This window comes from Fulvia fulva, chromosome 4 (genome assembly GCF_020509005.1).
Source record: "Fulvia fulva chromosome 4, complete sequence".
Classification (NCBI taxonomy): domain Eukaryota; kingdom Fungi; phylum Ascomycota; class Dothideomycetes; order Mycosphaerellales; family Mycosphaerellaceae; genus Fulvia; species Fulvia fulva.
Genome location: NC_063015.1, coordinates 5,623,876 through 5,650,698, shown reverse-complemented (window position 1 = coordinate 5,650,698; position 26,823 = coordinate 5,623,876). Strand labels below are relative to the sequence as shown.

Genomic DNA, 26,823 nt, shown 5'->3' with positions numbered 1-26,823 from the left:
TCTGAGCACTCTAAGGCTCTTCTGTCCCTACCTTCTGTACACTCTATAGGGAGACTATGACAGTAGCCCCCCCGAACAAAGCTAAGTTCCTACGAAGCCGTAGTAGTTCTATATATCGAGGATGTTCAGCTTTAGTACTAGGCCTAAGCCTAATGTTATAGTCGATACACTATTAGTAAGCCCCGTCGAAGAGCTTAGATTCGAAGAGCCTACTAATGTTAACTTCTAGGCCGTCTACGCGGGCGTAGTATTCTTCGATTGCTTAACGATTGAAGATGATATATTAGATAGGTTCCTATAAGGTATCCTACTTAGGGCAACCTTGCTATTCGACTTTATACTTGATCGGCGGTAGTCCTTTAACGTCGTTAGGCTCTACGCGGATTCCCCGGATCTTACGGACGGTATAGTCGTCAGAAGGTAGGTTAATAGGCTCGTCGACTTCTACTTCATCGGGAGGACCTAGTATGTCTTAGTTTTGGTTCGGGAATAGGTCCTTAGCCGACGGCCGAAGGCGTACGGGATAGAAGACGTCGTGGATCTTCATGTTCGTAGGAAGAGCTAGACGGTAGGCGTAAAAACTAATACGCTCGGTAATCTTAAAAGGACCTAGGTTCTTCTAGTTCAGCTTCTTAGAGGGGCGGTCCGTCTTAATGTTCTTAGAGTTAAGGTAGACTATATCGCCTACTTAGTAGTCGGGAGCTAGCTAGCGACGACGATTAGCTTGATCCTCGTAGATTACTTGTGCGTACACTATCTCGTCGTAAACTTCTTTATAGATCTATAAGAGTATAGTAGCGAACTCGTCTACTACTTGCTCGTTTACGTCTTCGGTAGGCGGGAGAGGTTCTTCTAGTTCTATACCTATACGAGGGTAGTAACCTCTCGTAGTATAGAAGGGAGAGTAGCTAGTAGTCTCCGAGTCCTAGTTACGAGTAGCGAACTCTACCGTAGGGATATACTAAGGCCAATCCTTCTAGTAGTAGTCGACGAAGTAACGAAGGACCTACTCGAGGATAGCGTCCGTAATTTCGGTCTAGCCGTCGGTCTGTAGCTAGAAACTGGTCGAGAGGTTATACTTGATGCCTAGGATAGTATACAGACGCTTCTAGAAGTACGAGATGAACTAGGTGCCTCTGTTAGAGGTGATGCTATCCGGGAGGCCTTAAAAGCGCCAGACGAATTCGTAGAACAAGCGAGTAGTCTCCTTTACGGTCATACTCTAGCACGGGATTATATACCGGTCCTTAGAGTGCCGGTCCACGATCACTAGAAGGGCCTTTGCTTTCACGCCGCTAAAGATCTTGCCGTGAGGAAGATAGGTGATAAAGTCTATTATAATGTGCTTCTACGGACGATTAGGAGCCGGGAGAGGGTGTAAGAGACCGTAGGGGCGGTGGCGGTTAGCTTTGGCTCTTCGGTAAGTAGCGCAGTTTAGTACGTAGCGGCGGACGTCCTTCTAGGGATGCGGCCACTAGTAATACCTAGCGAGGAGCTTGTAGGTCTTAGCTACGCCTAGGTGACCCCTAGAGGCGGAGTCGTAGACGATTTAAAGAATCTTAGCTCGGATATTAGAGCCTTCGGGCTGCGGTACGTAAAGCTTCTTACGGAAGTAGACGACACCTTCCTAGAGCTCGTACTCGGACAGCGAGAAGCCCGGGAATGTCCTCGCGCCAGATTCAAGGGCCTGAACTAACTCTTAGGCGTCTAGGTCGGCATCGTACGCTGTTCGTACTCGTGCTATAATGCCTTCGGGCTGCTCCTTATCATTAAACCCCTTAAAGTCTAATTCGGATAAGCCGTCGGTCGTTACTAAGCCCTCTTCATCGTCGTTCAAGTCCTTAGCGTCCGAGGCGTATTCTTTAGGCTCGGATTCATCGTCACTCTCGTCAAGGTAGGTAGGAGCGAGCACGAGAGTAGTAAAGGAAGCGGCGAGCGTAGGCTAGCCGTTCGATAGGTACTCTCGAAGCTCGGAAGAGAGGTTATGCCCTTTAATGACTTGTTACTCTACGATTTGCCGGCCCCCTCTTCGATCAACTAGAGAGTTCCTAGGGCGGCGGGTAAGGGCGTCGGCTATCGAGTTGGCCTTACCGGGCGTATACGAGATTATAAAGTTGAACCGGGAGAGGAACTCGCTCTAGCGGGCCTAGCGACGATTAAGTAGCTTGCTCTTTATAAAGTAGACGAGGTTCTTATAGTCGGAGCTTACTTAGACGGGCATAGTAGAGCCTTCGAGCTCGGGGCGCTACTCTTCGAAAGCTTTAACGATAGCGAGAAGCTCCTTGTCGTAGATCTCGTAGTTATACTCCGTAGCGGTCATCTTCTTAGAGAGGAAGGCGACAGGTAACTAGGGGGATTTAGGCGAGCGGCGTTATAGCAGGACACCGCCTACTACGCCGTCGGATACGTCGGTCTCTATACGGGTCTCTAGTTCGAAATCGAAGTGCTATAGAAGCGGGTTCTTAACAAACTTCGCTTTAAGCAAGTCAAAAGCCTCCTAGCATTCGTCGGTCTAGGCGAACTTCTTACCCTTACGCGTAAGCTTCGTTAAAGGGCGTACTACGCCCGAAAATACGTAGATAAAGCGGCGGTAGAAGTTAGTAAAGCCTAGGAAACCCTAGACCTCTTTGACGTTCGTAGGAGCATCCTATTCGAGATAGCGTCGATCTTCTCTTAGTCCATCTTGATGCCGTCTACGGTAATGATCAAACTAAGGAACTTGACTTCGGTCTTCTTAAACTCGTACTTATCGATATCGAGCTATAAGCCGGCGTCTACGAGCTTCTAAAGGACCTTATAGACGTGCTCGCGGTGCTCCTCCTTAGTCTCGCTATAGACTAGGATGTCGTCGATGTAGGCAGTGTAGAACTGATCGAGGAACTCTTAAAGGATGTCGTTAATAAAGTTCTAGAAGGTACTAGGCCCGTTATAAACGCCGAAGGGCATAACGAGCGACTCGAACAGCCCGTAGCGAGTACGGAAGGCTATGAGATACTCGTGTCCTTCTACCATTCGTAACTTATTGAACGTAGCGATGACATCGAGCTTAGTGAAGTACTTAGCCTTAGAGAGGCGCTCGAGCGTCTCCTAAATCAACGGTATTAGGTAGCGGTTCTTCTTTATAACAGCGTTTAAGCCTCGGTAGTCTACGTAGAAGCGTAGGCCACCGCCGGGCTTCTTAACGAACATAACGGGACTGCTAGCGCTAGAACGGCTCGCTCGAATAAACCCCTTCTTTAGGTTCTCTTCGAGGTATCTCTTAAGGACGATAAGCTCTTCCCGGGACATAGAATATAGCGGTCCGAACGGTGTCTCTGCACCTTCTTCTAGCTCAATCTTATAGTCGTAAGGGCGATAAGGAGGCAGCTCGTCTACGGCCTTAGTATCGAATACGTAGAGGATATAGTGTGCCTAAGGAGGGACCTTCGTAGTAGGGTCGGTAGGTATACGCTTCTTATCGAGCTTCTCGAGGGCGATGTCGATATCGCGGAGAGAGGCGGCGAAGACTTAAGCTTTAGGCTACTTAGTAGTAGTAGTAAAGGTAGCGTCGTTTACCTAGAAGATCTTAGTATACTTAGGACCGCGCTAAGGCGGCGGAGAAGGCGGAGGTACCGAAGGAGCTTCTAGAGAGAAGCTAATAGTAAGGGAAGTCTAGTCGATAATAGGTTAGTGTCGTCTAAACTAGGGGAGGCCGAGGATAAACTTCTAATGCGGTAGGGACGTAAGGAAGCTAGTGATCGACATACGCTTGCCTCCGAGGGTGATTGACGTGTGTATAACATAAGTAATCTTACTAGTAATAGTCTCCGTGCCGTTAAAGAGTTTAAGGGTACGAGGGTACTTCAGTTCCTAGGGTTCGAGGTTAAGAGAGGTCGCGAGTTTATAGTCTATAAAAGACTCGCCTAGTACGCTAGTGTCTATAAGAGTGAGATTGGAAGAAGAGAGTTTCTTTAAGCCGATATTTACATTCGTAACGAACGGTTTATAAGCGTAGTCCTTGCCCGTCTCGTCGTAAGGGTCTAGCTATACTATATTGATCCTCAACTTCCTTCCTCTCTTTACTTTCGGTAAACGTTGTTCTTAGTCTTCATCGCGTCGATAAGGAAGACCTAGGCTTTTTCCTACTTAGCGGGAGTAGTAGGAGTAGGCTCGATAGCGCCGATAGCGCCGCGAACCGGGTTACGGGCGTTACGGGTAGCGAGCTACGGACAGTTAGCTACGATGTGGCCTAGACCGCCGTAGTGGGTACAGAGTCCGGCCTAGCGACGGCGAAGCTTCTCTTCGGGAGTGAGCTTACCGTTAACGAGGCCCTAGACTCGAGGGACGGCGGTACTAGCGCTAAGATCTATAGCGTCACCTATAGAGACGGGAGCGAGAGCCGTAGGAGCGGCGGCGCCTAGTAGAGCAGCGAAGTGGCTTCCGGGACTACGAGGCTAACGACCTTAAGAACGGGAAGCGATGAGAGAGGCGGTGTGTTTTATATTAGAGTCGAGGCGCTAGTAGGTCTCGACGAGCTTACGGAAGCTTATAGTACCGACGTCCTTGTCCTCGAGGGCTCGAAGAAGCTCTACTAATAAACCACGGCGGAGAGTGCTCTTCTTAGTCTCTTCGTTATAGCCGGTGAACCCGATGTCGCGGTTAAAGGCCGCGAGGTACTCGGCGAAGCTCTTGTTCTTCTAGAGGAGGTTATAGATAGCGTTCTAGGCGGTAGCTCTACGGTCTAGATCACTAAAGGCAGCACGGAGGTCCTATATTAAGGTGAGGACGTCCGGGCAGCCGATGGTCTACGTAGCGTTATCGATATAGTGTTGTACCTAAGCCGCGGCGTCTCCCCGAAGGAGGGAGAAGACGTACGTAACTTTGTCCTTCTCTTACGGAAAGTGGTCGGTATTAGCTAATAGCTTGATAGTGAGCTATGTCTCAAATGCCTTAAACTTGCTCTTATTACCGTCGAACTCGTCTAGGTCGTTGACCTTCTTAGAGAAGTACTAGCGGCGGTTGTCGTCGGCGTACGGGGCGAGGTTCTAGAAGGTGTTCACAATACCTTAAAGGTATGTTACTTAGTTGTTCGCTTGCTCGACCTACTAGGCGGTCTCGCGGAAAGAGGAGACGGTGCGGTTAATAAGAGCGTAGGCGGTGTCGGGGTTAGCGTTTGCCTAGGTACCGAAGGTAGCGGCGTTCGAGAAGGGGATGTCAGTCTACTCGCTAAAGTGGAATAGAGTGTCCTAGTTGTCGAGGTTGACACCTCTATCGGTGGCGTGGTCACCTATAAGGATGACTCGAGTAGTTGACGGTTTGTTAGTCTTTCGTGATGTTAGGGCGAGAGCCTAGCCTATAAGATATAAGGGTAAAAGCGAGAATGTAGGTGCGAAGTGTAGATGTAAAGGGTGTAGTATGATTGCTACACAAAACGAAAGACGAAGAAAGTAAGAGAGGCCTAGGGAAGGCCAGATATTTATACGCGACCCTCGCGAGTACGTGTCCCCGTATCAATAGGGCTAACCCGTACGAAGCCGCGCTTAGTAGCTTTGCTCAAAACCTTATTCTAACCTGCCCTACGTTCCGAGTCTTCTACGTGCTTCTTCTAGGGTCTAGCGTAGTCGCGGGTGCTCGCGAGAGTGCCGTGAGTCATATAGTCACGAGCCGAAGTGAATCTATAACGGTTTGGTAGAGGGGTGAATTTGGAGGGCTAGGTCCCGTAGTAAATGTTACGGGGCATATAATTCTTGGCGCTTATATACTAAGCTAGACTGTCACTTCTTGACGACTTCTGAGCACTCTGAGGCTCTTCTGTCCCTACCTTCTATACACTCTATAGGGAGACTATAACAGACAGACAGGTTTATTAGGCGGTATCGTAAGCTAAAGGTTCGTATAATACGTAGATACGATCGTTAGCGAGCCCTAATAGAAGATCTAGACGTTATCGAGAGGTAGTTTTTGCTTATACGTAATATAAAGGAGAAGTATAGCATCCTCAACTAGGACACCTACAACTTCGACGAGATAGGGTTTATAATAGGTGTTATTACGCCTCAGAGCGTCGTTACGGGTTTATAAAGGCGTAGTAGAAAGAGGAAGGTCGTTCAACAGGGCAATAGAGAATAGGCAATAGTGATTAAGACTATCTATATAGACGGAATAGCGCTCCTACCCTACGTTATCCTTATAGGCAAACAGTATATTAGTACCTAGTACTAAGACGGTAACTTAGGTCTAGACTAGACAATCGGGCTAATAGAGAACGGCTAGACCAATAATAAGTTCGGTATACGGTAGCTAGAGCATTTCTAGAAGTATACTATAGCTCGTACGACTAGAGCATAGAGACTACTTATTATCGATAGCTACAAGAGCTATAACTCGAAGGCATTCTAGGATCTATATAAGGAATACAAGATCTTGGCCCTATATATGCTATCGTACGCCTCGTACTTACTCTAGCCATTAGATATAGGTTGCTATTCGCCTTTAAAGAAGGTATACGGTACTTAGCTCTCGGGCTTAGTACGCTAGCGCATTACTTATATCGATAAAGTAGAGTTCCTACGCGCCTTCCGGGCAGCCCATAACGCTATATTTAGACAGGAGAATATCCTATCGAGCTTTAGAGGCGCTGGTTTGGTTCTATTCAATCTATAGGTAGTGATAGACAAGCTTAATATTAAGCTACGTACGCTAACCCCTCTAGATCCGGACTCTACCTCTTAGGAGTCGAAGATACTACGAACTACAAAAGAATTCGACTCTTAATCGATACTAGTAACGAACAAAATGCGTGCCCGGGTAGGTTCATCGCTAAACTCGTTATAGGAAGGGGTGTATCAGCTTATAAAAGGGAGTAGAGAGATAGCGTATTAGATAGCTCTTATATAAAGCGAGATTAGTAAGCTACGCAAGTCTAACGAGGCCCTTACATAGCGAAAAGCACGAAAGCGCAAGTATATTTAGTCTAGAGGGTCTCTAACCTTCGATAAGGCGTCGCAATTGATACCTCTAGAGGATACTAGGAGGTAGGAAGTGAGTAGAGAGTCGCTAGATAGTGTTCGGCTAGTACTAAGGCTACGACGCTATAAGCGATATAGCGAGTCGGGGTATAACGTACGCACCTATTAAGTAGACTTGCTAGATAGCGAAGAATCTAAAGAGGAATTGTCCTCCTAGTAACGATTCTATAGGATGTCGTCGTGTTAAGATACCGTCGTAATTAAAGTAGAAGTAGTATAGTTCTTAGCAAAAGTAGCCCGCTCGGTAGTATAGCCCGCTCGGTAGTGAAGCACGTTATAAATTTCTAGTTAAGAAAGAGAGAGGTAGAAGTAGAATCTATAAGGCCTCGAGCCTTTCTATATTATATCATTACGGGTAACACTATATAAGGGTATATAGCTAGCTATTACTTATCTAGTACGTATACCGGTATCTTAAGCTCCTTACTATAGTCTATTACCGTCTCTTACATTCCGTATCTCTTAATCTTACACTCTTTCTATCCTAGGAAGTTCGGGTGACCGCTATCTACTACGCTTAGGTAGCGGTCGTACTATTTCCCTACTACAAATCGGCGGCTAGGGAACTGAGGTTTACGTTCGGATTCGGCGTAGTATTACGTAGACGCGGTAGGCGGTAGTCGCTATCGTACCTATATATTAGGTATTTAGGGTTAGTCGATACGTAAGAACCTATACGGTAGCGGTAGTACTTACCCTACTTCTTAAGGTCTTCGCGCTACTTACGGTTAAGCGTAGGTAGGTTCTATAGATATGTCGGTAGATCCTCCTTCTTCTTAGTACTAGCGTACTATAGTAGACGCTATACTAAGGCACCTACTATACCGGTAGCGGTACTAGTAACTACGTTACCGTTATTCTAGTTGTTCTAGCCGCTATTACCGTTCGAGTTACTATTACTACGGGGGCGCTCCTTCTACGGGTATAGTCGATCTGTCTCGTAGAAGCTCTCGTCTAGTACGGTATACTCCTCGATAACGTCTTATATACTATCTAGGCGGCGGTCGACTTCGCGGTCGCCGAAGGTCTTAATAAAGTACTTACGGTTTAGTCGGTTACGGAATAGTATAAGCTCGGTCTTATCGGTCTATAACATCTAGGCGCGTAACTTCGAGTAGCGGGTATAGAAGGCTATAAAGGTTTCGCCTTATTCTTACTTATAGGTAGTAATGTTAACTATAGCCTTAGTTCCTTTATTACGTATGCTATATTAGCGTGTTATCTAATTTAATAACTCTTCTCTAGTCTTAAACTCGTTAGAGGACTACTGTCTAGGTATAGGGATCCTCGGCTTAATACTTCGCTAAGGATTACCTTACGTCTACCTATATACGAAGCGTAGACTATCTACCTTAGTACGGAAGGTTGCTATAGTTAGCTTTAGGAGAACACTACTATACTAGCTAGCGAAATTAGGGTCGTTATCGTTCTTAAAGGACTTAGGGTTAGGTACACCCTTATCGATCTCTATACCGCGAGTAAGGGTACGGTTAATAGTAAAGAGACGTTCTAGAAGGTTAACTAGTAGTGTCTAGGTACGGGTGTTACGTATTCTCGAGTCACGACTATTATTAGGTCCTAGTCGCGGACGGTCGTTATTACGTCCTCGGCTATTATTACTACGGTTATCGTCGTCTCTATTGTTATTACTACTACCGCTACCGCTACCTCTACTAGCAGCTTCGCGATACTTACGTATTAGCTACTCGAGTAAGGTCTCGCGTAGGCGGGAACGAGAGGGTCGGCGGCCTAAGCGGCCCCTACCTCCGTTCTATATAGTATCTCCTACCTTAAGCCGAGCCTTTAGGTTATCGACTTCTTATTATAGGGCCTAGTTCTTCGCCTTAGTATCTTATGCCTTCTTCCTTTCCTTCTCGTAGATCTCGCTAAACTGCTTATATAGGCTATTAGCTTCCTTATATTTCTTCTCTAGCTCTTATAACTTAGCTAGGTCGTAATCCTTCTTACTCTTAAGATCTACTACCATTTTCTATATAACAAGCTCTTCACTTCGTAGCGTCTTATAGATACGGTCGTATTCGGTATATAGCGTAGTATACTAGGTGTTCTAGAGGTCGTTAGCTCGCTCTATTATATCGAGTTGTCTACCCTTAGTAATCGCCGTATTAACTACTTATAGTACGAAGTCGTAGGTGGTCTTCGGGTATTAGGATATAAGGGTCGTAAGGTTGTCTAGGGTAACATTCTAGTATTTGGATACAAGAATGTGTTCTACCTCGTCGAGTAATAGATACACCTCGTCTAGGTCGCCGCCTAGGTTCTCTTCGAGCTTGAACTCGAACAGTTCTATAAAGTCAATCTTACTACCTTCTTCTCGCTCGAAGGCCTTCTAGTAAGCTTTATTAATCTCTTATTATAGCGCGACACCGGTATCTACTATAACCCGCCGGTTATCGTCCTATGTCTAACTCTAAGGAAAAGAGGAGAGGTCGGGAAAAAGAGATGTACCCCACTTACTTTTGCCCTTAGGCTTAGGTAGCGGGAGTATACCGCCGTTCGCTATTTATAAAGTTATATTGCCTAGGTTCGGGGGAGGCGTAACGGTGCCTATATCCTAACTGTCTACGAGCGCGCGACTACCTACTAATAATGTCGCCGCGTTACGTTCTCTAGGTATCTACGCGCTATACGCCTTACTATGTTCTATGTTCTAATACGACTCTACGCGTTCTCGAGTTCTACGGTTCTGTCTATTCCTATTATTACGCGTCCCTTACCTAGATCCGCGATCTAGGTAGGGTAGTAGAACAAACTATAAGGGCGCGCGTACTATAGGGTCCGAACGAGATAGTTGTTATTCTACGAAGCTACGAAAGAGGAGCGCGAGGCGCGGCAAAGTTATAAAGTAAAGCTAAGCCGCGCTAACCCAATACGGAAGGTCCGCGGTTTAGCCGGGCCGACGTAGCTATAGTAAGGGGTCGCGGGCTGCCCGTGACATAGCTATTAGTTCTTAACGATGCTACGTAATAGGCAGACAATATCCCTACGCGTATAAGAGACGAGCTCCTCTACTATATTCGATATATCGTACTGAACCGCGAAACGCTATAACGTCCCTTCCGTACCTTTTACCTCGATAGGGTAGGAGAGAACTCGTCGTATAAGCTGTTCGCTTTTACGTACGATAAGGGTATCGAATACGAATATATAGGCACCGAGCAATACTAGTAAAATAGTACCGTTAAGAGGCTTTAAGGAGTATAGCGTTATAAGCTAACTCTAACACTAATAATAGCGGAGATAGAGTACTAGCTCGACCCGCGCTAGTAGCCGGAGGTGCTATAGTATAGCATTACCTACATTCGTAACCGCTTACTAAGTATACGACTAGGGTATACGCCGTTCGAAGCACAGTACGGCGAGAAGCCGAACCTTAGTAATATCCGTAAGATTAGAAGTAAGGCGTATATACTATAGCCTAGCCGGAAGAGGCCTAAAGCGGCTCTAAGTAAGGAGCGGATATATAACGGCTTAATACTCGGCTTCAAAGGCAATAGCTAATATCGAGTCGCTAAAGCCGATAGTAAGGCCGAATAGCGCGATAACGTTATAGTAGATAAGATACGGACCTATACTAAAAGTAAGGCGCTAGTACTATAGACTGTTACTATAGAACTAGTACCTAAATAGCTAACTAGGATTACTATTTACCGGGTCTATTAGTAGTACGACGAGAGTGACGACGATAGCTCGCTACCCTCCGTACCTAGTTATCTCGAGACACTAGAACAACCGCCGCTACTAGAACGCTTACCGTCGCTAGAGCGACTACTACCGTAGGCCGGGCCGAGCTACGAATAGTAGCCTATTCCGGCGGAAGAGGCATTATATCCGTACGACCGCCGATCACGCCTAGATAAGACTAGTACCGTAATAGGAAAGCGAAAGCGTATACTAAGGAACGACTAGTATATACTACTCTTCTACGTCCTTATACTAGCGGTAGTAACTAACGCTTTCGACCTATAGACAAGGCTCTAGGCATAGCGGTCAGGTCACTAGACCGAATAGTAACTCGCGGAAGACGATAAGGTCCGTTTACTAAAAGAGAACCGTATATAGGTCCTTTGTAGACGTGATCAGATCAAGGGTAAGCGAATACTACGCGGTAAGTAGGTCTATAAGCTTAAGAGAGATGCGAATAGTAAGATATAGAAGTATAAGGCTAGATAGGTAGTCCGCGGCTTCGAACAGGTCGCCGGTAGTGACTACTATAACACCTTCGCGTTAGTACTAAAGCTAATGACCTACAAACTCATCTTTACTATAGTATACGCGTACGACTAGGAGATCGAACAGATAGATGTTAAGACAGCCTTTCTATATAGAGAAGCGGATACCGACATCTACGTCGAACAACCTACTAGTCATAAGGAAGGCGAAGACATAGTGTACTAGCTCAATAAGGCACTATATAGCCTTAAGTAGTCACTACGTATCTAGTATCTTATACTTACTACGCTTCTTAAATTATAGGGGTTTACTACTCTAGATAGCGACTATAGTATATTCGCGAAGGATCATACCTTCGTAGCCGTGTATATAGACAACCTGCTTATTATAGGGCCTAATAAGTGCGAGATCTTATAACTTAAGACAGCTCTTAGCTAGAGGTTTCAAATAACCGACCTAGGCCCTTATTACTATTATCTCGGTAAAACTATCCGTCGCGACCGTGCTAATAGACGCCTATACCTTAGCTAGCGTGCCTACCTAGAGTCAGTACTAAAGCAATATAGTATATAGGACTATAAGCCTAACTACAACCTAATAGATAGTAATGCGAGACTCCGTAAGGCGGAAGGCGGCTACGTCGCTATAGCTGAGTTCAAGCTATAGTATTAGTAAGTGGTAGGCTCACTAATGTATACTATGCCTAGCACTAGGCCTGACATAGCATATACTATGTCAGTGGTTAGTCGCTATTCCTCCAACCCCGACGAGACCTATTAGAGGGTAGTTAAAGGGATTTTCCGCTACCTTCGCGGCACTATTATCTATAAGCTGACATACGGTAACTTTACGCACCTCGCTAGTTATACCGACTCCGATTAGGCTGGTGATATGGACTCACGCCGCTCTATAGCTGGTTACGCTTTTAATATCGGATCAGTAGTCGTAAGCTAGTCTAGTAAGCGACAAGCGACGGTAGCGCTATCTACCTACGAAGTAGAGTATATAGGTCAGACTCAGGCTATAAAAGAGGCTATATAGCTACGCGCACTGCTTAAGGAACTTAGTGAAGAACAGCTTGTAGCCACGGTTATATACGGTGACAACTAGGGTGCTATCGTAATGGCTAAGAATCTAGTCCACTATGGACGTAGCAAGCATATTGATATTCAACAGCACTACGTCCGCGAAAAAGTTGAAGACGGCACAGTCGAAATGCGATATATTAGCACTAAGGAGCAGGTCGCTGATGGGCTCACTAAGCCACTGGCTAAGTGAGCCTTCGAACAGTTCAGAAAGGCTATTAGTCTCGTGCCTACGTAGAGCGTAGCGAGCAAGGGGGAGTCGATAGTGTCACATGCTCGCAACGCTATCAAAGGCAGATAAGTAGGGGGACTACGAGTGAATAAGTAGGGGGACTGACTTGCGTCACACTAACAGCCGGACGAAAGCACCAGCGTCACCACACACGAGACAGCATACAATGGAATGACGCGCAAGGGGGATGTTGAAGTAAATGCCCGTGCACCAGCGTATGTAGTCACGTGTGGCTACGGACTAGGGTTGCATCTCTACTATTAGACACCTAGCGACCTATAACAATATCAACCATCAATCTACAACTCATACATCGCAGCACCCTTCTGGGACGCAGAGCATCACACAACCATGGCGGCTCCATCGCAGGTCGACATGACCGACAACCCAATGCTGTTCCTAAGGCAGGCCATCGAGGCGCGCATGAAAGCGGCCATCAGCGACCCATGCTATGTCTTGCCACAAGACGAGGAGATCCGCCTGCGCCCAAAGGAAGGCAGCATGCCTACCTCGGCCACCAAGTGCATGGGCATAACTGAGCTCTTCGAGAAGGTTGTGTGCGAGCTGGAGCCAATCGAGGTGACGAAGCTGAACGCGGTCTGCAAGTTCTTCCTCGAGAAGTTGAGGAGCAGCTATCCTGTACAGAAGATGCTTCTCGGCCATGGTATCAGTGGGACAGAAACATCGTGGTTGGTCGACACTGAGAACGAGACCATTGCAAGCGACATTCCTGGCCGATCCTACAACTTCGAGGTCAAGCCATGCCGCTTCAACAAGCTCGTACTGAGACACTCGGCACCTGGGGACACGGGCGTCGATCCGAACACTCTCAACGACTTTCTGCTCACCTCGCTCTCCTCGCCCGGACACGAGATGCTTGGAGATATCGATCGTGCTATGCGCATGAACACGATGTTGCCCGGCAGCTTCGGATCAGACTATGGCATCGGGGTGCTCATCTGGAAGCCGCAGTGCCTACCAACCAGTATTCACCCAAACCATGCCATCCGCGGGGCCTACACCACCGACCCTCCGACTCGTGAAGTTTATCTGAAGAGCACGCAGTCTTACCACGGATGCTTGGAGAACGGTACGTCGTTGACTATGCGCTCCATCCTAAACACCTACTGACAATACAACAGATGGCTATCACTTGGGCCGCGTACTTCTCGTTCAAGATGACGAATACTTCAGCCGCGATCAGAGGCAGCCATGCTGTTACAACCCCGACACTTGGCTCGTTCGCAAGCAATGGGGAGGTGGGTTCCTCGTTGTAGGCGACCTGATTCAGGGTTTCAATAACCACATCTCGGGGTACGGACGTGAGTGGACAGGAGCAATTGGCTATCTTTTGCAAGTGGTGGCCAAAGGAGTCGTCTTCCCGACCGAGGACCAGTTCGAGTTGATGGAGAAGGCGCCGGATGGTGTGCTGGACTGTTCTGTATATGGGTTGTTTTGAGATTGGCGATAGGAGAGTGACCCGAGAAGCTCGATGGACTGTCGTACGGGACTTTCTGTGGCATGGACTCGCACACGATCCGACCGATTGGCCCGTCGCAAAGCTCGTGTGCAGGAAAACATGTTGAGACACCAGATGTGCAATACAATAATGGCACCCTGAGTTAGATCATGGTCCCCAGTATTGCACAACATGTTCTGAGATGGTGCGCTGGCAAGTTATAGTACATATGTTCATGTCAGAACCTGCACAAATGGGAAGTGTGCTGATCAACTGACCTGGAGCTCGGTAGAGACCAGTAGGACGAGAGCTGACAGCTAGATGGGAGGCATTCCATCTCACGTTGATAGCATCTGGACCTCGATATGTACATCACACTGCGCCATCTCGAGGCAGGAGCTTCGTGCGAGTTTCAACCCAATTCTCACGGTGGACTCTCCTTCCACCAAGCTCCTTCAACACTGTACGGTGACATCGCTTGTGGTGTTCATCTCAGTACAGTCTACCTCGTGCTCGCGACCCAGTCCAGCACAGAAGCCTGTCTGAGCGCAAATGACAAACTTCCAAGTCCACTCATGGATGCTGCTCAAAGCTTGAAGCCAAGAACCTCACCAGACATCAACTCCTTCGCCATCTCTGTAACACCCTTCTCCGAACCCTTCACCAGCTTTTCCTTCTCTCCAGCGTGATATTGTGCCCACAATGCTTTCCTGGAGACGTTCAGTCTCCGCATTTTGATGATAGCCTCTTTGTAGTACACCGCGCCGTCTCGATCACCGTAGGTCTCGGGCTGAAGAGAGCAGTCAAGGCTCTGAAGTCTCGACATGTAGCCCACGACAGCCTCCCCATGCTCCATCAAACGACGAAACCGTGTGGCCGCCTGGTCTCGACTACCGGGGTGTATCATATCTTCAAGGTCCATCATCCTGCCACCGCCGCTCACAATGTCGATGTTGATGGCCTTGATATACGGGAGGATGGGGGTGATGTCGATTGAGAATAGGCGCTTGCCTGGTAACTCGCAAAAGAAGTCGCTAGCCAGGTCGCCAAAGCGTGGGCGGTCCCGACGATATCGCGTGGAAAGGACGAGATCGGAGACAGAGGGATAACCTTTGATCTGATAAGAGACGTGAATGGAGGTCAAGTTCCACGACAGTGTATACAAGTCGAGGTCGCTGCTGTCGACATGGATGTTGAGCACTGAAAAGTACCCGTCCAATGCAATCTCGCGCATGCGACGGTTGACCATGAATGGTGAGAGGATCTTTGGAAGTTGTCTGAGAACATTCCTGCCGTCGATGGTGGCCATTCCGTCGCTGAAGGGACACTTGTTCGATCTGGTTAGCCGCTCGAGTGTGGCGAACCGAACCATGCGGAGGTGAGCTCGTCTGGCAGCTTGCTCAAGAGCTGTGGCTGGTCTGCGACTCGTCAGACTCAACACTATGCATTTCCCGCTCAACAAGTACCTCTGATGCTCTCGGATACCACATCGATCTGTCGGGTATCTTGGAGGAGTGCCGGAGCAATCTGAATGCGACGAAGCTCCTCTATTGGGACCATGGCGGGTCTCTGAGGGCGGTGATTGGGGTTAAGGGTGGAATGAGAGCCCATTGGACTCATTGAGACGAAGTATGTGTTGCGAGGGCGGTGCGTCGGGAAGTCAGGGCTCTCGAGAGGCTTCACCCGACTGCCATGGGTCTGTCGGCTCGGTGTGTTGCAGTCTCGTCGACCGGACAGGACTCCATCTTGGGCTTCACGGTCGGGACTCGAGACATGATGTCAAAGATGCTCTTGATGGCTGGAAGGTGTGGTTATTGAGGCTACGCCTTTCATACATGAATTCTCGCTTTCCAGGGACGCTAGCAGAGCACAGGCGTCAGTGAGTCCCAGTACAGCCAATCAGGGACCAGGCCGCTCTCATGGCAACAACCATGACGCAGCTCGCGCTCGTAGAGCACAGCCACACGCATCAATATCGAAGCTTCTGTTCACCACCGTCTGACGCAACCACGCCTTGATCACGTGCCGGGATCACTCCGCCAAACTACAGACATTGCAGACACATCTCAAGTCTGGTGGAGTCTCCGTACGTGCTCGTGACATAACTCATCGTCATTTCGCCTTTATGTTTTGTTCTATCGCCATGGCCGAACCGCAACGTGAAATTGCGCATGTGCGTCCAGGATCGTATGAGGCTGCTGGTCGAAGTGTACGACCAACATGTCGGCACCGAGATGGATGTCTCGTCCTTTTTCGACGCCATACGTTCAAGCAGAACCCACTGTACTTCTGGAGACAGAAGCGGACGGCGAGATTGTTTTACTTCAGGACACTGTCGTAGATCACTCTTAGAAAAGAGTAGATTGAGAAAAGGTGCACCTGCTGGGTTGACGTTGGTGCGGCAAGTGCTAACATTTCATGGCCAGCTGGACTGTGCTATGAGATATCTATACATAGGGACAGAGAGGTCATGGAGGCGCTGGGATACTGCTGTCCATCATCGGCGAGATAGCTACACCAACGATGCAGCTATTCAAGGGTAGCAGCTCCAATCAGGGCCGAGTATTGAGAAGTGCGAAATGCTATGACTCTGAGCTATGGTCATGCAAGAAGCTATCGCTGAACCTGTATATTGGCTTTCCCGGGAGTCTTGAACATAGTTCATCTTATCATCAATCACCTTTCTCTTGCTCTCTCATCATTGCTTTTGCCCTGCAGTCACCCGACGGCTTGAACAGCAGCCAGTCCGCCAGCTCCACGTTCGCTGCCCTCTGTGCAGCGGGTTCGGATCTTCAGCCCTGCCCTTGTTCGATTTCCCTGGATTCTCGTGGTCCCTGTTACCCTGCTGCTCGTTCTTGCTCTCGTCCTTCTGGGTCTCATCCTCTCCGTTCTCTTGCCTCCCGTCCAGTCGTAGGTACTGGAACCGGTTGGTGACTCGTCCAAGCTTCTTTCCCTTGATAGAGGTAATAGCAGAGCCACCCGTATCAGTAGTGCCATGCTGCGGATGCACCGAATCCACAACACGGTTGCCTCTCTTGGGACGCAGATGGATCACGGTACCCTGATCCAAGCTCTTTCGAGCGAGACCAGGGTTGGCAGAATGGGTCGCGACAGCGCCTGTAGTAGCAGAGCCGTACTTTGGGTTCGCAGAGTTGACGGTGGTCCAGTCGTTGCTGTCTCCAGAGCTACCCTGGGTCAGCATCCTCCAACTTCCGAGGAAAGCAGGATGGAAGCCAGCAAGATATCGAGCGAGCCGTCTGTTGACCAGCCGCACTTCGCGTGCATCAGAGAGCGATAGACACCACAGAACCTGGGGTAGAATTGCCGGTCGGTCTAGGGTTTCCGGTCGTTGTATGGAGCGCGTGAAGAGATCGTGCAGCGTGAACTTGTCTCCAGAGCGCAGAACAGTCCGAGGCATTTGACAATCTGGTGCTGCGGCCAGGGGTACCGCAGTGGCGTTAAGGCTGATAGATTCCCAGTCTCTGTGAGACAGGAAGAGCACACCGGGGATACGAAAGTCTTTGATGGTGACACCTCTCCGCTTGAGGATTCGGATGCCGTCGAGGATGTCGCTGAGTCTTACACCGGCGTCGTTGCGAACAGGGTAAGCGCCGCTGCTTCCATATCCTCCTCCGTACACTGCATCATTGTCGTACTCTTGATACCAGTCAATGAGGAAGGTCTTAGTCGGTGGCTGGCAGACCAGCATCTTGGCGAAGGATGTGGCGAGGAACTCGTCCACGTCCTTCTTCGTGTTGTGCATAATGAGGTTCTTGACGAACGGGTGGATCTCGACGACTTCAGTAGTCAAGGATAGTCGCCTTTGTCCTCGCACACGGTTGTAGTACTTATCCTGGCAGAGGGTTGGATTGAGAACCACTGGTCGCTGCAGCATCTTGACCTTACGATCTTTCCACTGGACGGCGTAGCTCTGATCCACGATGATGATGTGCTCACTCCCCTTCTCGACAAGCCAAGTCTCTCGGCCCTTCTTGTTGTTGACGGGTTGCAAGTAGGTGACCCAGCGCAAGTCTCGGCCGCATTTCTCGAGGATAATCTCTTGGGCTGCTCGACTGAGCGAAGCATGCTTGAGTACGGAGTGGGTATCTTGAAGCTGCATGAGAATCATCTCGAGAAGCTCTGGCGTGTTGAACACTTCATCCGCTGCCACCATCTGCTGAGGTGAGGCTGCGGGAAAGATGGTCGCGAGACTCGAGTCTCCCTGGTGGTTCGGCATAGTGTGATGTTGTTGTCGATATGTCTTCTCGCAGATTTTCTCGAGCTGTACAAGCCGATACAAGATGCGTAGGGTTGATCAGATGTGCTGGAAGTGGTTGTCGAAGTCTGATGTTGATGAGTAGCAGTCGGGCGAACGACAAGATTTATATGAGACGCCAAGACTCGAACGTCGACGACCGCGTTGCGTAACACACTGCTGTCCACTCCCGGTCATTGACCCTTATCTACTAGAGAAAGCGGCGAACGTTCACTTTCCGACGGGCCGCCTCGGTGGAAGTCCTCGAGGCCAATGAATTACCTGTACCTCTCTGCATAATCTAGCTTTTTGATGGGAGTCCTACTAGACTTCTTGGGAGCATTTCGGTCTCATAAGGTGTCGTCTCGAACGTGCCAGCCCTTGGTCCGACCTATGCGGCATTCTAAGCGCACACGGTGATCATTTACGTACCACAGGCGCATTCTGTCGTGATCATGGAGTTCCCCCGTCGTATCATCGAGCATGGCGCTCAGAGGAGCGCGTGACGTGATGCGGTTGTGCCTGGAGGACCGAAAGCATCGTTGACTGCCACTTCCACTTCAGCGCTCCAGCTATCTCTGTCATCTTTCGGGATCGCGCGAGTCCTGAGGAGGTCGGAGAGGGCCAGTTGACCTCACCCAAGGAGTGTGTCGCACACTTCATGGATTATATACTTGAGATCTTTGCAGCTGATCCCGTCAGGCACGTCAACTTCTCCTCTACCGTAGAGGACAACAGACACTGCAACCATGCGTATAGTTGGCAGATCGAGATAGTAGAGCTCGTGCTCCAAAATCGTATACGTTATAGGCGGATCGGTAATGAGCACGTCAAGACTTACCTCCTAGATCATGATGTCTGTCGCCTTGGGTAGTTAAGGTACGAAAGCCTAAACCTTCTTGCTCTTCGAACAAAGAGGTGGTTAGACGGAAGCTTTGAAGACGATCTCGCCCTCGTCAATTGTATGTTTGAAGTCTTCGATGATTTCCTTCTTCGACTTGTCCCGTAGACTATACTTCAACATACGCAATATAATAGATGTGTTAACAAGCGCATAGATCTTGCAGGCGTGCTCGACCCTTAAGCATAACGCATTTGTCGGGTACACACACGAATGGATCCTCAATAATGTTTGTCGACTTCTTAGCTCTTGTCGTGCTACGAGTTACCCGCGTACTACTAATAGCAGTCACTGTGGTCGACCGCTTAGCATTCTTCGCAGGCCTTGCATTTTCTCTGCCCCCTTTACGCTTCGCCATGTCTGGGGTAATGTACTTGTGGTTCGGCAACTCGAGGAGTGGTAAGCGATTTCTGAAGGAGGACTACAACAAAGGAACTGATTCAGAACGCACGATGCTGATGTATGAGTTTCGCCGGATGCGGAACAAAGCGCCAGCTCTCGAATGTCTAGTCTCCGGCATCGAAGCATTACGACGCTGCTTGATAATGATCAAGCTGTGTAGGTGTCTCGGTTGGAGATGTTTGGTCACGGTTTGAAGTACGACAGGACCGGGGACAGCTCAGGTGGCGCTCAGCTGATTTTGCATGCCGCATCCAGGAAGAACGTGCATCCTGTCGACATCTAGACTGAATGCATTCTCCATCGGCAGTCTTCTGTCTCCTGTAAGATACCCGCTCTTTCTGTTGGCGTAGGCGCTGTGGCGCTAACGCCCTCCGCTTCGATACCAAGGTCGCCTTCGGTACGGCTGGTCGGCACCTGAGATGGGTTGCAATGGGGGCATTCTTTGAGTTCGAGCAGATCGTCGTGAGTGCATAACAGCGTGTTGGTAGTACGGCACGCGAACAGTCTGAGCGAGCAACGCCGCCGCAGCGGAAGTGCAATGCCAATCTTTACCACGGAAGATTAAGCCCCGACAAACGCAGGCGCCGCGATCGCATCACTAGATTGCTCACATATCTCAGCGCGAGCCTCACCTGGAACGAGGGGCCTGCTGCTGCCCATGTCTTTCGCTTCCCGCCCGGGCTCCTTCTTCTTCCTTCACTATATGGCCACCCCGGCCTGCTTTAACACGGAAAGCCACGTCCCTTACCACTCTTTCGCTCTATTATGGCGAATGCGCAAGGTGATTTGGCTGAGATCGAAAGCCCACTACTGTGGACGGCGGCGGGGCATGATTGATCTGCGGGTAGAGATGTCCGGTTCCCTGTCCTTCACCTGGACGTGGATACGCTTTTGATCATACATTATCGCATGCAGTACGCAGCTTCGGTGAAGGGAAGCCTTGCACACGCGTCTGCAGTACGGGGATGCTGTCTATAGCAAGAGACGGCCGCCATGTAGGAATCTCTGTCCATGCCGTTCTCATTTCCATTCTGCAACACTTGGCCTGCCGTCGCCTCTTCCTCGAAATACCGATCCTCACGGTGGTCTTGATGTAGTGTCGGAACAAACGACAAAGCCCTCCAGCCTGTACTCCCTCTCCTCGCTCTTTCTTTGCCAGTCGTCTTTCCCAAAGTCATGCCACAGCGGACGTGTGTCCAGCGTGTAGACTGCTTCCGTTGGCTGTGTAAGCTTTCGTGCTGCAGTTCTTTGCTGAGGTACTTGGTTCGGCTCTGATAAATTCTGGAGGATGCGGTCGGGGGCATGCGGTCTGTGGACTATCGCTGTGTCGAGCTCCTTTTCTCGAGCTTGTTCTGGGTACCGAGGTCGAAAGATGAACATGGTGCAAGTATGCTACTTGAGCATCTGGATGAAGCTCATGAAGGCTGACGCGTGGGTACAAACGCGTCTCCGCCACCACCGAAATGCTCCGAAGCCCTGCCAATGACCCACATATACGTACGTAAATCTACTTCCCTTAACCTCACAGACGGCATTCTGTGAGGGTCAACCCGCGGTGCGATGGCTCAAGTCATCGCACCCGGCTTCTGCCACGCTCCAAAGAACAGCACAACTAGATGAGGATGTACTACTCCACACATCTACTCAATTTCAATGACCTAAGCGCCTCTCATGACGCTCAGGTCTTTGAAATTGATGTAGGTGATTATGTTATCTACCAATTGTGCTGATCGATGGAGCCAAAAACCTACCTGGCAACAGGAAAGGTTCTTCAAAGCCCTGGCTTCGAAAAGGCTGAAGTTTTGCAATTTTGGTTCGAAGCGAATGAAGATACTTTGGTTGGATTTGCGCAGCAGTCTGCCAAAGTGAGTCTCTTTTTGCAACTCCACAGCTGGGCTACTTAGGAAGTGCATGGAGAGTCGTAGCTAGCAACACACATAGCCGGAGTATTGACTGTTTGACGCACGTACTGGCCAGATGCATCGAACACAGGCTCAATCTATGCCCTCACCCTCCCACTCTTAACGCCATGTAGGTCCACCCTCGATATCTACCTCGCCGGATCATCGATATCTCTGTCCGCTCCGCTCGCCATGATGCAACCTGCAGCATCCCGGAGTCTTGGACGTGACCACGACACTTGCAGGGGTATCACAAAGTAAAAACCTGCCGCGGTTGTAAAAAAAATGGAAAGGCGCGCATGTGTCGACCTTCAACGCCGTGAAGGGTTTATTCTGTGCCGATGGTTAAACCGTTCTACCATGGAGGAGAGGTGGATTGGGTACATGCAAAGTGGCTTCGATGTTGTGTCGATGGGAGGATTGGGAGAATCTGGGATTTGGGAGGGAAGGGACAATCTCAGGCGGGTAGTGCCGCTTTTGAGGTGGAAGCTGCTGCATATACGGGCTTGGTTTACCCACACCAGGAAGCGACCTTCAACCAGATCGCTGTGTAATGGATCAATCTCGATCCTGATCATCTATCGATACGTAACCGCATAGGTATACGTCAATAAGTCCGCCTCTCCTCCCAACTCCAACCCAAAGGAAACCAAAGCACGGCTGCTGCACCCGATTTGCCGCCTACAGCAACGCACTATACGGCATCGATCCCTTTACCACCGTCATCTTCATCTCGATCCTAGCCAGCCTCGCCACCAGCCCAAGCTTCTCCTCCAGCATCTGCCTCATGCTCTCCGACAAAGCAACACTACACGTACGAAACCCCACATCCAGCTCCTTGAGACTCGTCCCCACCGCAAGCTTCCGAACGATCTTCGCGACACTCTCCACCGCCTCGACCTTGAAGTTTGCATGCTGTAGCGTGACCGTCACTCGCGCTCTGGTGATGCGACGTCGGTGGCCACCATCCTCCAGCCCGCAGCTGCTGATGATCGGCTCGAACCACGACATCATGTGGTTTTCGAAGCATTTGAATTCCATGTTAACCTCGAGGACGAAGTCGTGGAAGAAGGCGTCGAGGGCTAGTTCTCGAAGGTGGTGCGTAAGAGAATGCGAGTTCAGGTAGTCGTCAAAGGCGTCGGCGAAGTTGGAGCAGGTTGGAGTGTGGGTACTGCTGGTTGGGTATGGACAATTCTCCTTGAAGATCTTGAGGAGGAGCTCCTCGGGCAGTGCGAGTAGACGAGAAGAGATGCTGTGCGGGACATTGGCGGCGTTTGTTGTTTCCATACTGCGGCTAAGGAGTCGGTTGGAGCTGTCTTGATGATCGAGTCTAGTGCGGAGCTTGGCGCTGTCTGCCGCGATAGGCGAGGTCGATGACTCGGCGATATTGCTCGTGTGTGATCTCGTCGTTGAAGCACTGTGTTCGACAAGCGGCTCTTGAGTCGGTCGATGCAGATATTACGACAGTCCGCTGATGATAGTGACCTTTGCTTGAGTCTGGATGTTGTCAAAAAAGGCCGAAGTCGCGAAGTTGATGGAAGCGGAAGCTCGCTGAAGCCTGCGTGCACATAAGCATCTATTTCTGCGCCACATGTGAATCGCTATCAGATCTGACCATTTGAGGACAGTCCTCAGGGTCTTGGCGGCCGGAACAATGAGCTGGTAAGCATGGCCAGCCGTACAAACACTTTTCGAACCATGACAAAGCCGTCCTTTCATTGGAGCCAACACCTTGAAACACGACCGATGCTTCAGCCTGCAGAACAGAAGGATAGTATTGTCCTTGATCAGCTTTCACGGGAGGCTATGTTGGCAATTTGTGTATGAGTTGCACGCTCCATGGGCACAGCTGTGGAGTTACTGGACCACTGATCAACGAAGGCGGATGGTACTGCAAAGATCATGAAGACACAAGACAGACATCACTGACGAGCCAGACGAGGCTGATGACATCTTCCTACTATGCTGGTCTGCCTACTGACGCTGACTCTATTCAAATACGTGCCCTGCGCGCTGCGATGCTTCGCCGAACTAACTAGACCGACTATTTGTAGTGGTTTGTCTAAGCGATGACCATAACCAAACAGAAAGTCACCGCAGTGTTGCTCGAAGGAACGTATCAGGCCAGTGCTGTCGCCGTCGCACCAACAGCTCGCTATCCTTGCCTGATATGGTGTCGAGCTCCGAGACATCATGCTCAGCGCCCAGAGCCCGTCTGTGCTTGGTCTCTAAAGCCCTGGCATGCATGGCATCGAGCACTTTGCGCAGCTGGTCATCAAGAGACGGTCATGCCATCATTTAAGCGCCTTTGTCACCCTCCTCCAGCTGAACACCGCCAGTTGGACCGTCGATCTGCTCTCCCTGCTCCCCAGTATCGCGCTCCGCTACAGCCGTGCCTGAGTCGGCAATCACGACTGCGGTACCCTCTACTTGCCCTTCTGGCTCTACCACCGTGATGTCTTCTCCATCAGTCCCATCTCCTGTGCGCGACTGCAACACCATGCTGGCCCGCTCTCGCTCACTGGGCATCTTCGGAGGAGGTGTCGTTGACATGGAGAAGGTCTCGAGCGCTTGAGCGATCTGTCTGCCTGCGTCTGACTGGGTATATGTTTGTGCGGACGCATCTTTCTCGGCGTCACGCTCTTGGTTCTGGCTGTTGGTCGTCGCGTTGCGGGGTGGTCTTCTCAGCTTGAGCATACCCTGTCTTATGAGAGCCGCCGTCCTCTGTGCCCTGCCAGACTGGATGTGGTTTTGAAGGTCTCTCAATTGTGTTACGCTGAGGTTGAGGCGTTGGAAGATCTGCTGCATGGAAATTGACCGAGCGGACTTGAGGTGATTGACCAGGTCTTGGAGTTGCGAAACGTCTGCCCCGCCGTCGATGTCTTTGAAAGAATCGGCACTAGTCACTGTGTCCACGGTGTCACCGAAGTCTTTCATCTCGACATGGTACTGCCTCTCTGCTTCTGCTGTTCTCACCAGTCTGGCCACCACTCGACCATGAGCACGTCTAATACGTTCCACTGAAGTATCCTCGTCTCTCGTGGCCAGAACAGCGTCCTGTAAAGGTAGCCGAGCCTTCATCCTCTCCTTCAGCAGATCCAGCTCCAGTCTTGCGAGCTCTTCTGTGATGGGTCGTGCCACAACAGTGATAGCGCGAGCATCTTGTTTGCGGTCTCCCAGAACGAGCGTGTAGTACAGCATCTTGGCGTAGAAGTTGATGAGAGCATCTTCAACTTGTAGGTATGATTTCGGCATGCCACCAGCTGCAATTACTCTCTTCTCGTAGGTCTCGTACTCGTCGATCAGAGCTGCTGGAGACAACACGCTGTACCCTTCGAACGGGAGGTTTCCTTGTCCACTGGTCAAAGCTTTGTGATAGAGTGTCATCGCCGCGACACCAAGGCCAGCACTCCGCAAAGCGGGTTCGAGCTTGAAGACACTGACGTAGTGGATCTTGTCACCAGTCAAGTGGTAGATATCCCGTTGCAGTTCCTCGATGTCTCGGACATGACCTTGCTCATCGAAGATCATCTGCAAAACACGCCTCATCTCACCAACTCTTGCGCGACCGCCAACCTCGTGCTTGCTAAGAAGGGCCCGGCTGCAGCTCTTTGGGTTGAGCAGCTCCAAGATCCAAGTGTCGTCTGTCTTATTGATGATGGCAGATTTCAGCTCGCCGATCTTGACAGCTTCTCCGTCCTCGTCGACGAGCCAGAGGGTCGTGAGGATCTTGGTGCAGCAGCTGTACTTTACATGTTGTGTGTAGTTCAGCTTGGCGCGTAAGGTCCACCTTGTATCTTCGAAGATCATGGGCGTCTCTTGCATGTTCTCCTCAAGGACCTCCTCTGCTTCTCCGGGCTTGTGTCGTCGCGGCAGCCGACCTGGGGTGTGACCAGTCTTTCGTCTCTTGTTTGCTTGTCCCCTTCTTCGCATTTCTCCGTGCTCTCCCATCTCGTTCTGCAATGTCGCCCGCTTCACTTTCTTGCGAATGTACTCCACGCAGGCGATGCCCTTGTGAGAGCAGTATTCACAGGGGTTCGCTCCATCGCATCCCTTCTTCAGCTTGTGGCATGCGACGCAGTGTCGTCCGAGGCTTTCGGCAGCCATGTTGAGGCGCGCTGAAGCCTTAAGTAGGTACTGAAGACAAGAAGACAGGGAGGCGTGAGTGGAAGCCTTGGGTGGACCGGTAATGTCGAGCGCGTTCTTGGTGTGGTTCACGATGTCGGGATGGGATTGCAAACCGAGACGGCGAGGAAGATGTGGAAGTCAGAGGACTAATGAACGCGAGTTCGTTTCGCGCACAGTTTCTCGCGTGTTGGACTTACCCGAGTGTTGCATTAGGTGGATGAAGAAACGCGCGTGTTGTGTTGTCAGCTCGAAATTTCGTGCTAACAGAATTTCGGGCCGACGCATGTGAAGTGAAGCCGTTCTGGCATCTGATTCACCTTTTACGTACACTATGGTGGTTCATGGTGTCCATTTCTCTCGAGATTCGGGCTTCGAAAAGTACTAAAGAATGATTCAGCACTCTCGATGCAATCAACACCAGTCGTCTTGTCATCTGCAGGTCGTGAGCACTTTGCATCATCGGATTTCGCAGTAAGCGTTTTCGCTACTGATTCTGACCACCGAAGTACCTTAAGACTTTCTAGTGCATCGCGTTACCTCTGTTAAGATGGAACAGGTGGCTAGGGTAACGTGGCTCAGCCCTTTTGTACCCCTTTCACTGAGAGGCTTGCGTTCTGTTACAGAACGATCGGGAGAAGTGATTGGTATGCTCAGTGCTCTGGAGCACCATATGTGATATGATAATCGTTCCCTGAGCAGCAAAGTTGTTAGAGGGTTGAATCCCGTCTTGGAGGCGATCAGAGGTTGTGCTCTGTGCCTGGATTCTTTGTCCTGGAATACACTGTTGACTAGTACAGAGCATGACAGGCCTTCGCTTTCTCGCATTAGGTTTGCTTGTTTCAAGCACCTCATTATGTCATGCAATCGCACAATGACCCAGCAATTACATAAAGCCCAATTTGTATTGGCCTAAAAGCTGCGTCGTGTATGATGTTCGTAGTACTTATCTATCGATTACGCCTCCCACAGCTCACCGTATACTTTGGTGCCACTTGTTGTATATACAAAACCGGAGTACTCTTGTGAGAACCTGGTCTTGAGTTTGTCCGTTTTCTTGGCTGTCATATTGCTGGATAGAAACAGCATTCGCCGGGTCCCGGGCCATGCCTAAGGCCATCCCGATACTGATACAAAAGGGAGCTATGGTGCTGGGGGCTAGACCTTGGAACAATGCTATTCTTTAAAATCGTAGGTCGGACAATGCCTTGGTGGAGAAGAGTGAATCGCTAAGCCTACTAGCACCAGCATTGCGAAGTGAA

General features: G+C 49.8%; 6 protein-coding genes across 6 annotated transcripts; 1 reads left to right on the top strand and 5 right to left on the bottom strand.

The window, feature by feature from the left end:
• Window positions 1-12,869: 12,869 nt before the first annotated feature.
• CLAFUR5_05249 (uncharacterized protein) lies at window positions 12,870-13,977 on the top strand (the record flags this gene model as incomplete). Its single annotated transcript, XM_047904397.1, has 2 exons — window positions 12,870-13,608; window positions 13,661-13,977. The coding sequence occupies 2 exons, from the start codon at window positions 12,870-12,872 to the stop codon at window positions 13,975-13,977; spliced, it is 1,056 nt and encodes a 351-aa protein (XP_047760631.1).
• A 586-nt stretch (window positions 13,978-14,563) lies between these two features.
• Window positions 14,564-15,597, bottom strand: CLAFUR5_05248 (uncharacterized protein; the record flags this gene model as incomplete). The annotated part of the gene is made up of 2 exons (XM_047904396.1): window positions 14,564-15,390; window positions 15,444-15,597. 2 exons carry the CDS (start codon window positions 15,595-15,597, stop codon window positions 14,564-14,566), a joined length of 981 nt encoding a protein of 326 aa, XP_047760632.1.
• A 1,078-nt stretch (window positions 15,598-16,675) lies between these two features.
• Window positions 16,676-18,214, bottom strand: CLAFUR5_05247 (uncharacterized protein; the record flags this gene model as incomplete). The annotated part of the gene is made up of 1 exon (XM_047904395.1): window positions 16,676-18,214. The coding sequence occupies one exon, from the start codon at window positions 18,212-18,214 to the stop codon at window positions 16,676-16,678; it is 1,539 nt and encodes a 512-aa protein (XP_047760637.1).
• A 2,398-nt stretch (window positions 18,215-20,612) lies between these two features.
• CLAFUR5_05246 (uncharacterized protein) lies at window positions 20,613-20,915 on the bottom strand (the record flags this gene model as incomplete). Its single annotated transcript, XM_047904394.1, has 1 exon — window positions 20,613-20,915. The coding sequence occupies one exon, from the start codon at window positions 20,913-20,915 to the stop codon at window positions 20,613-20,615; it is 303 nt and encodes a 100-aa protein (XP_047760638.1).
• A 1,202-nt stretch (window positions 20,916-22,117) lies between these two features.
• CLAFUR5_05245 (uncharacterized protein) lies at window positions 22,118-22,723 on the bottom strand (the record flags this gene model as incomplete). Its single annotated transcript, XM_047904393.1, has 1 exon — window positions 22,118-22,723. One exon carries the CDS (start codon window positions 22,721-22,723, stop codon window positions 22,118-22,120), a length of 606 nt encoding a protein of 201 aa, XP_047760639.1.
• Window positions 22,724-23,734: 1,011 nt separating this feature from the next.
• CLAFUR5_05244 (uncharacterized protein) lies at window positions 23,735-25,543 on the bottom strand (the record flags this gene model as incomplete). Its single annotated transcript, XM_047904392.1, has 1 exon — window positions 23,735-25,543. The coding sequence occupies one exon, from the start codon at window positions 25,541-25,543 to the stop codon at window positions 23,735-23,737; it is 1,809 nt and encodes a 602-aa protein (XP_047760640.1).
• Between the last annotated feature and the right edge of the window lie 1,280 nt (window positions 25,544-26,823).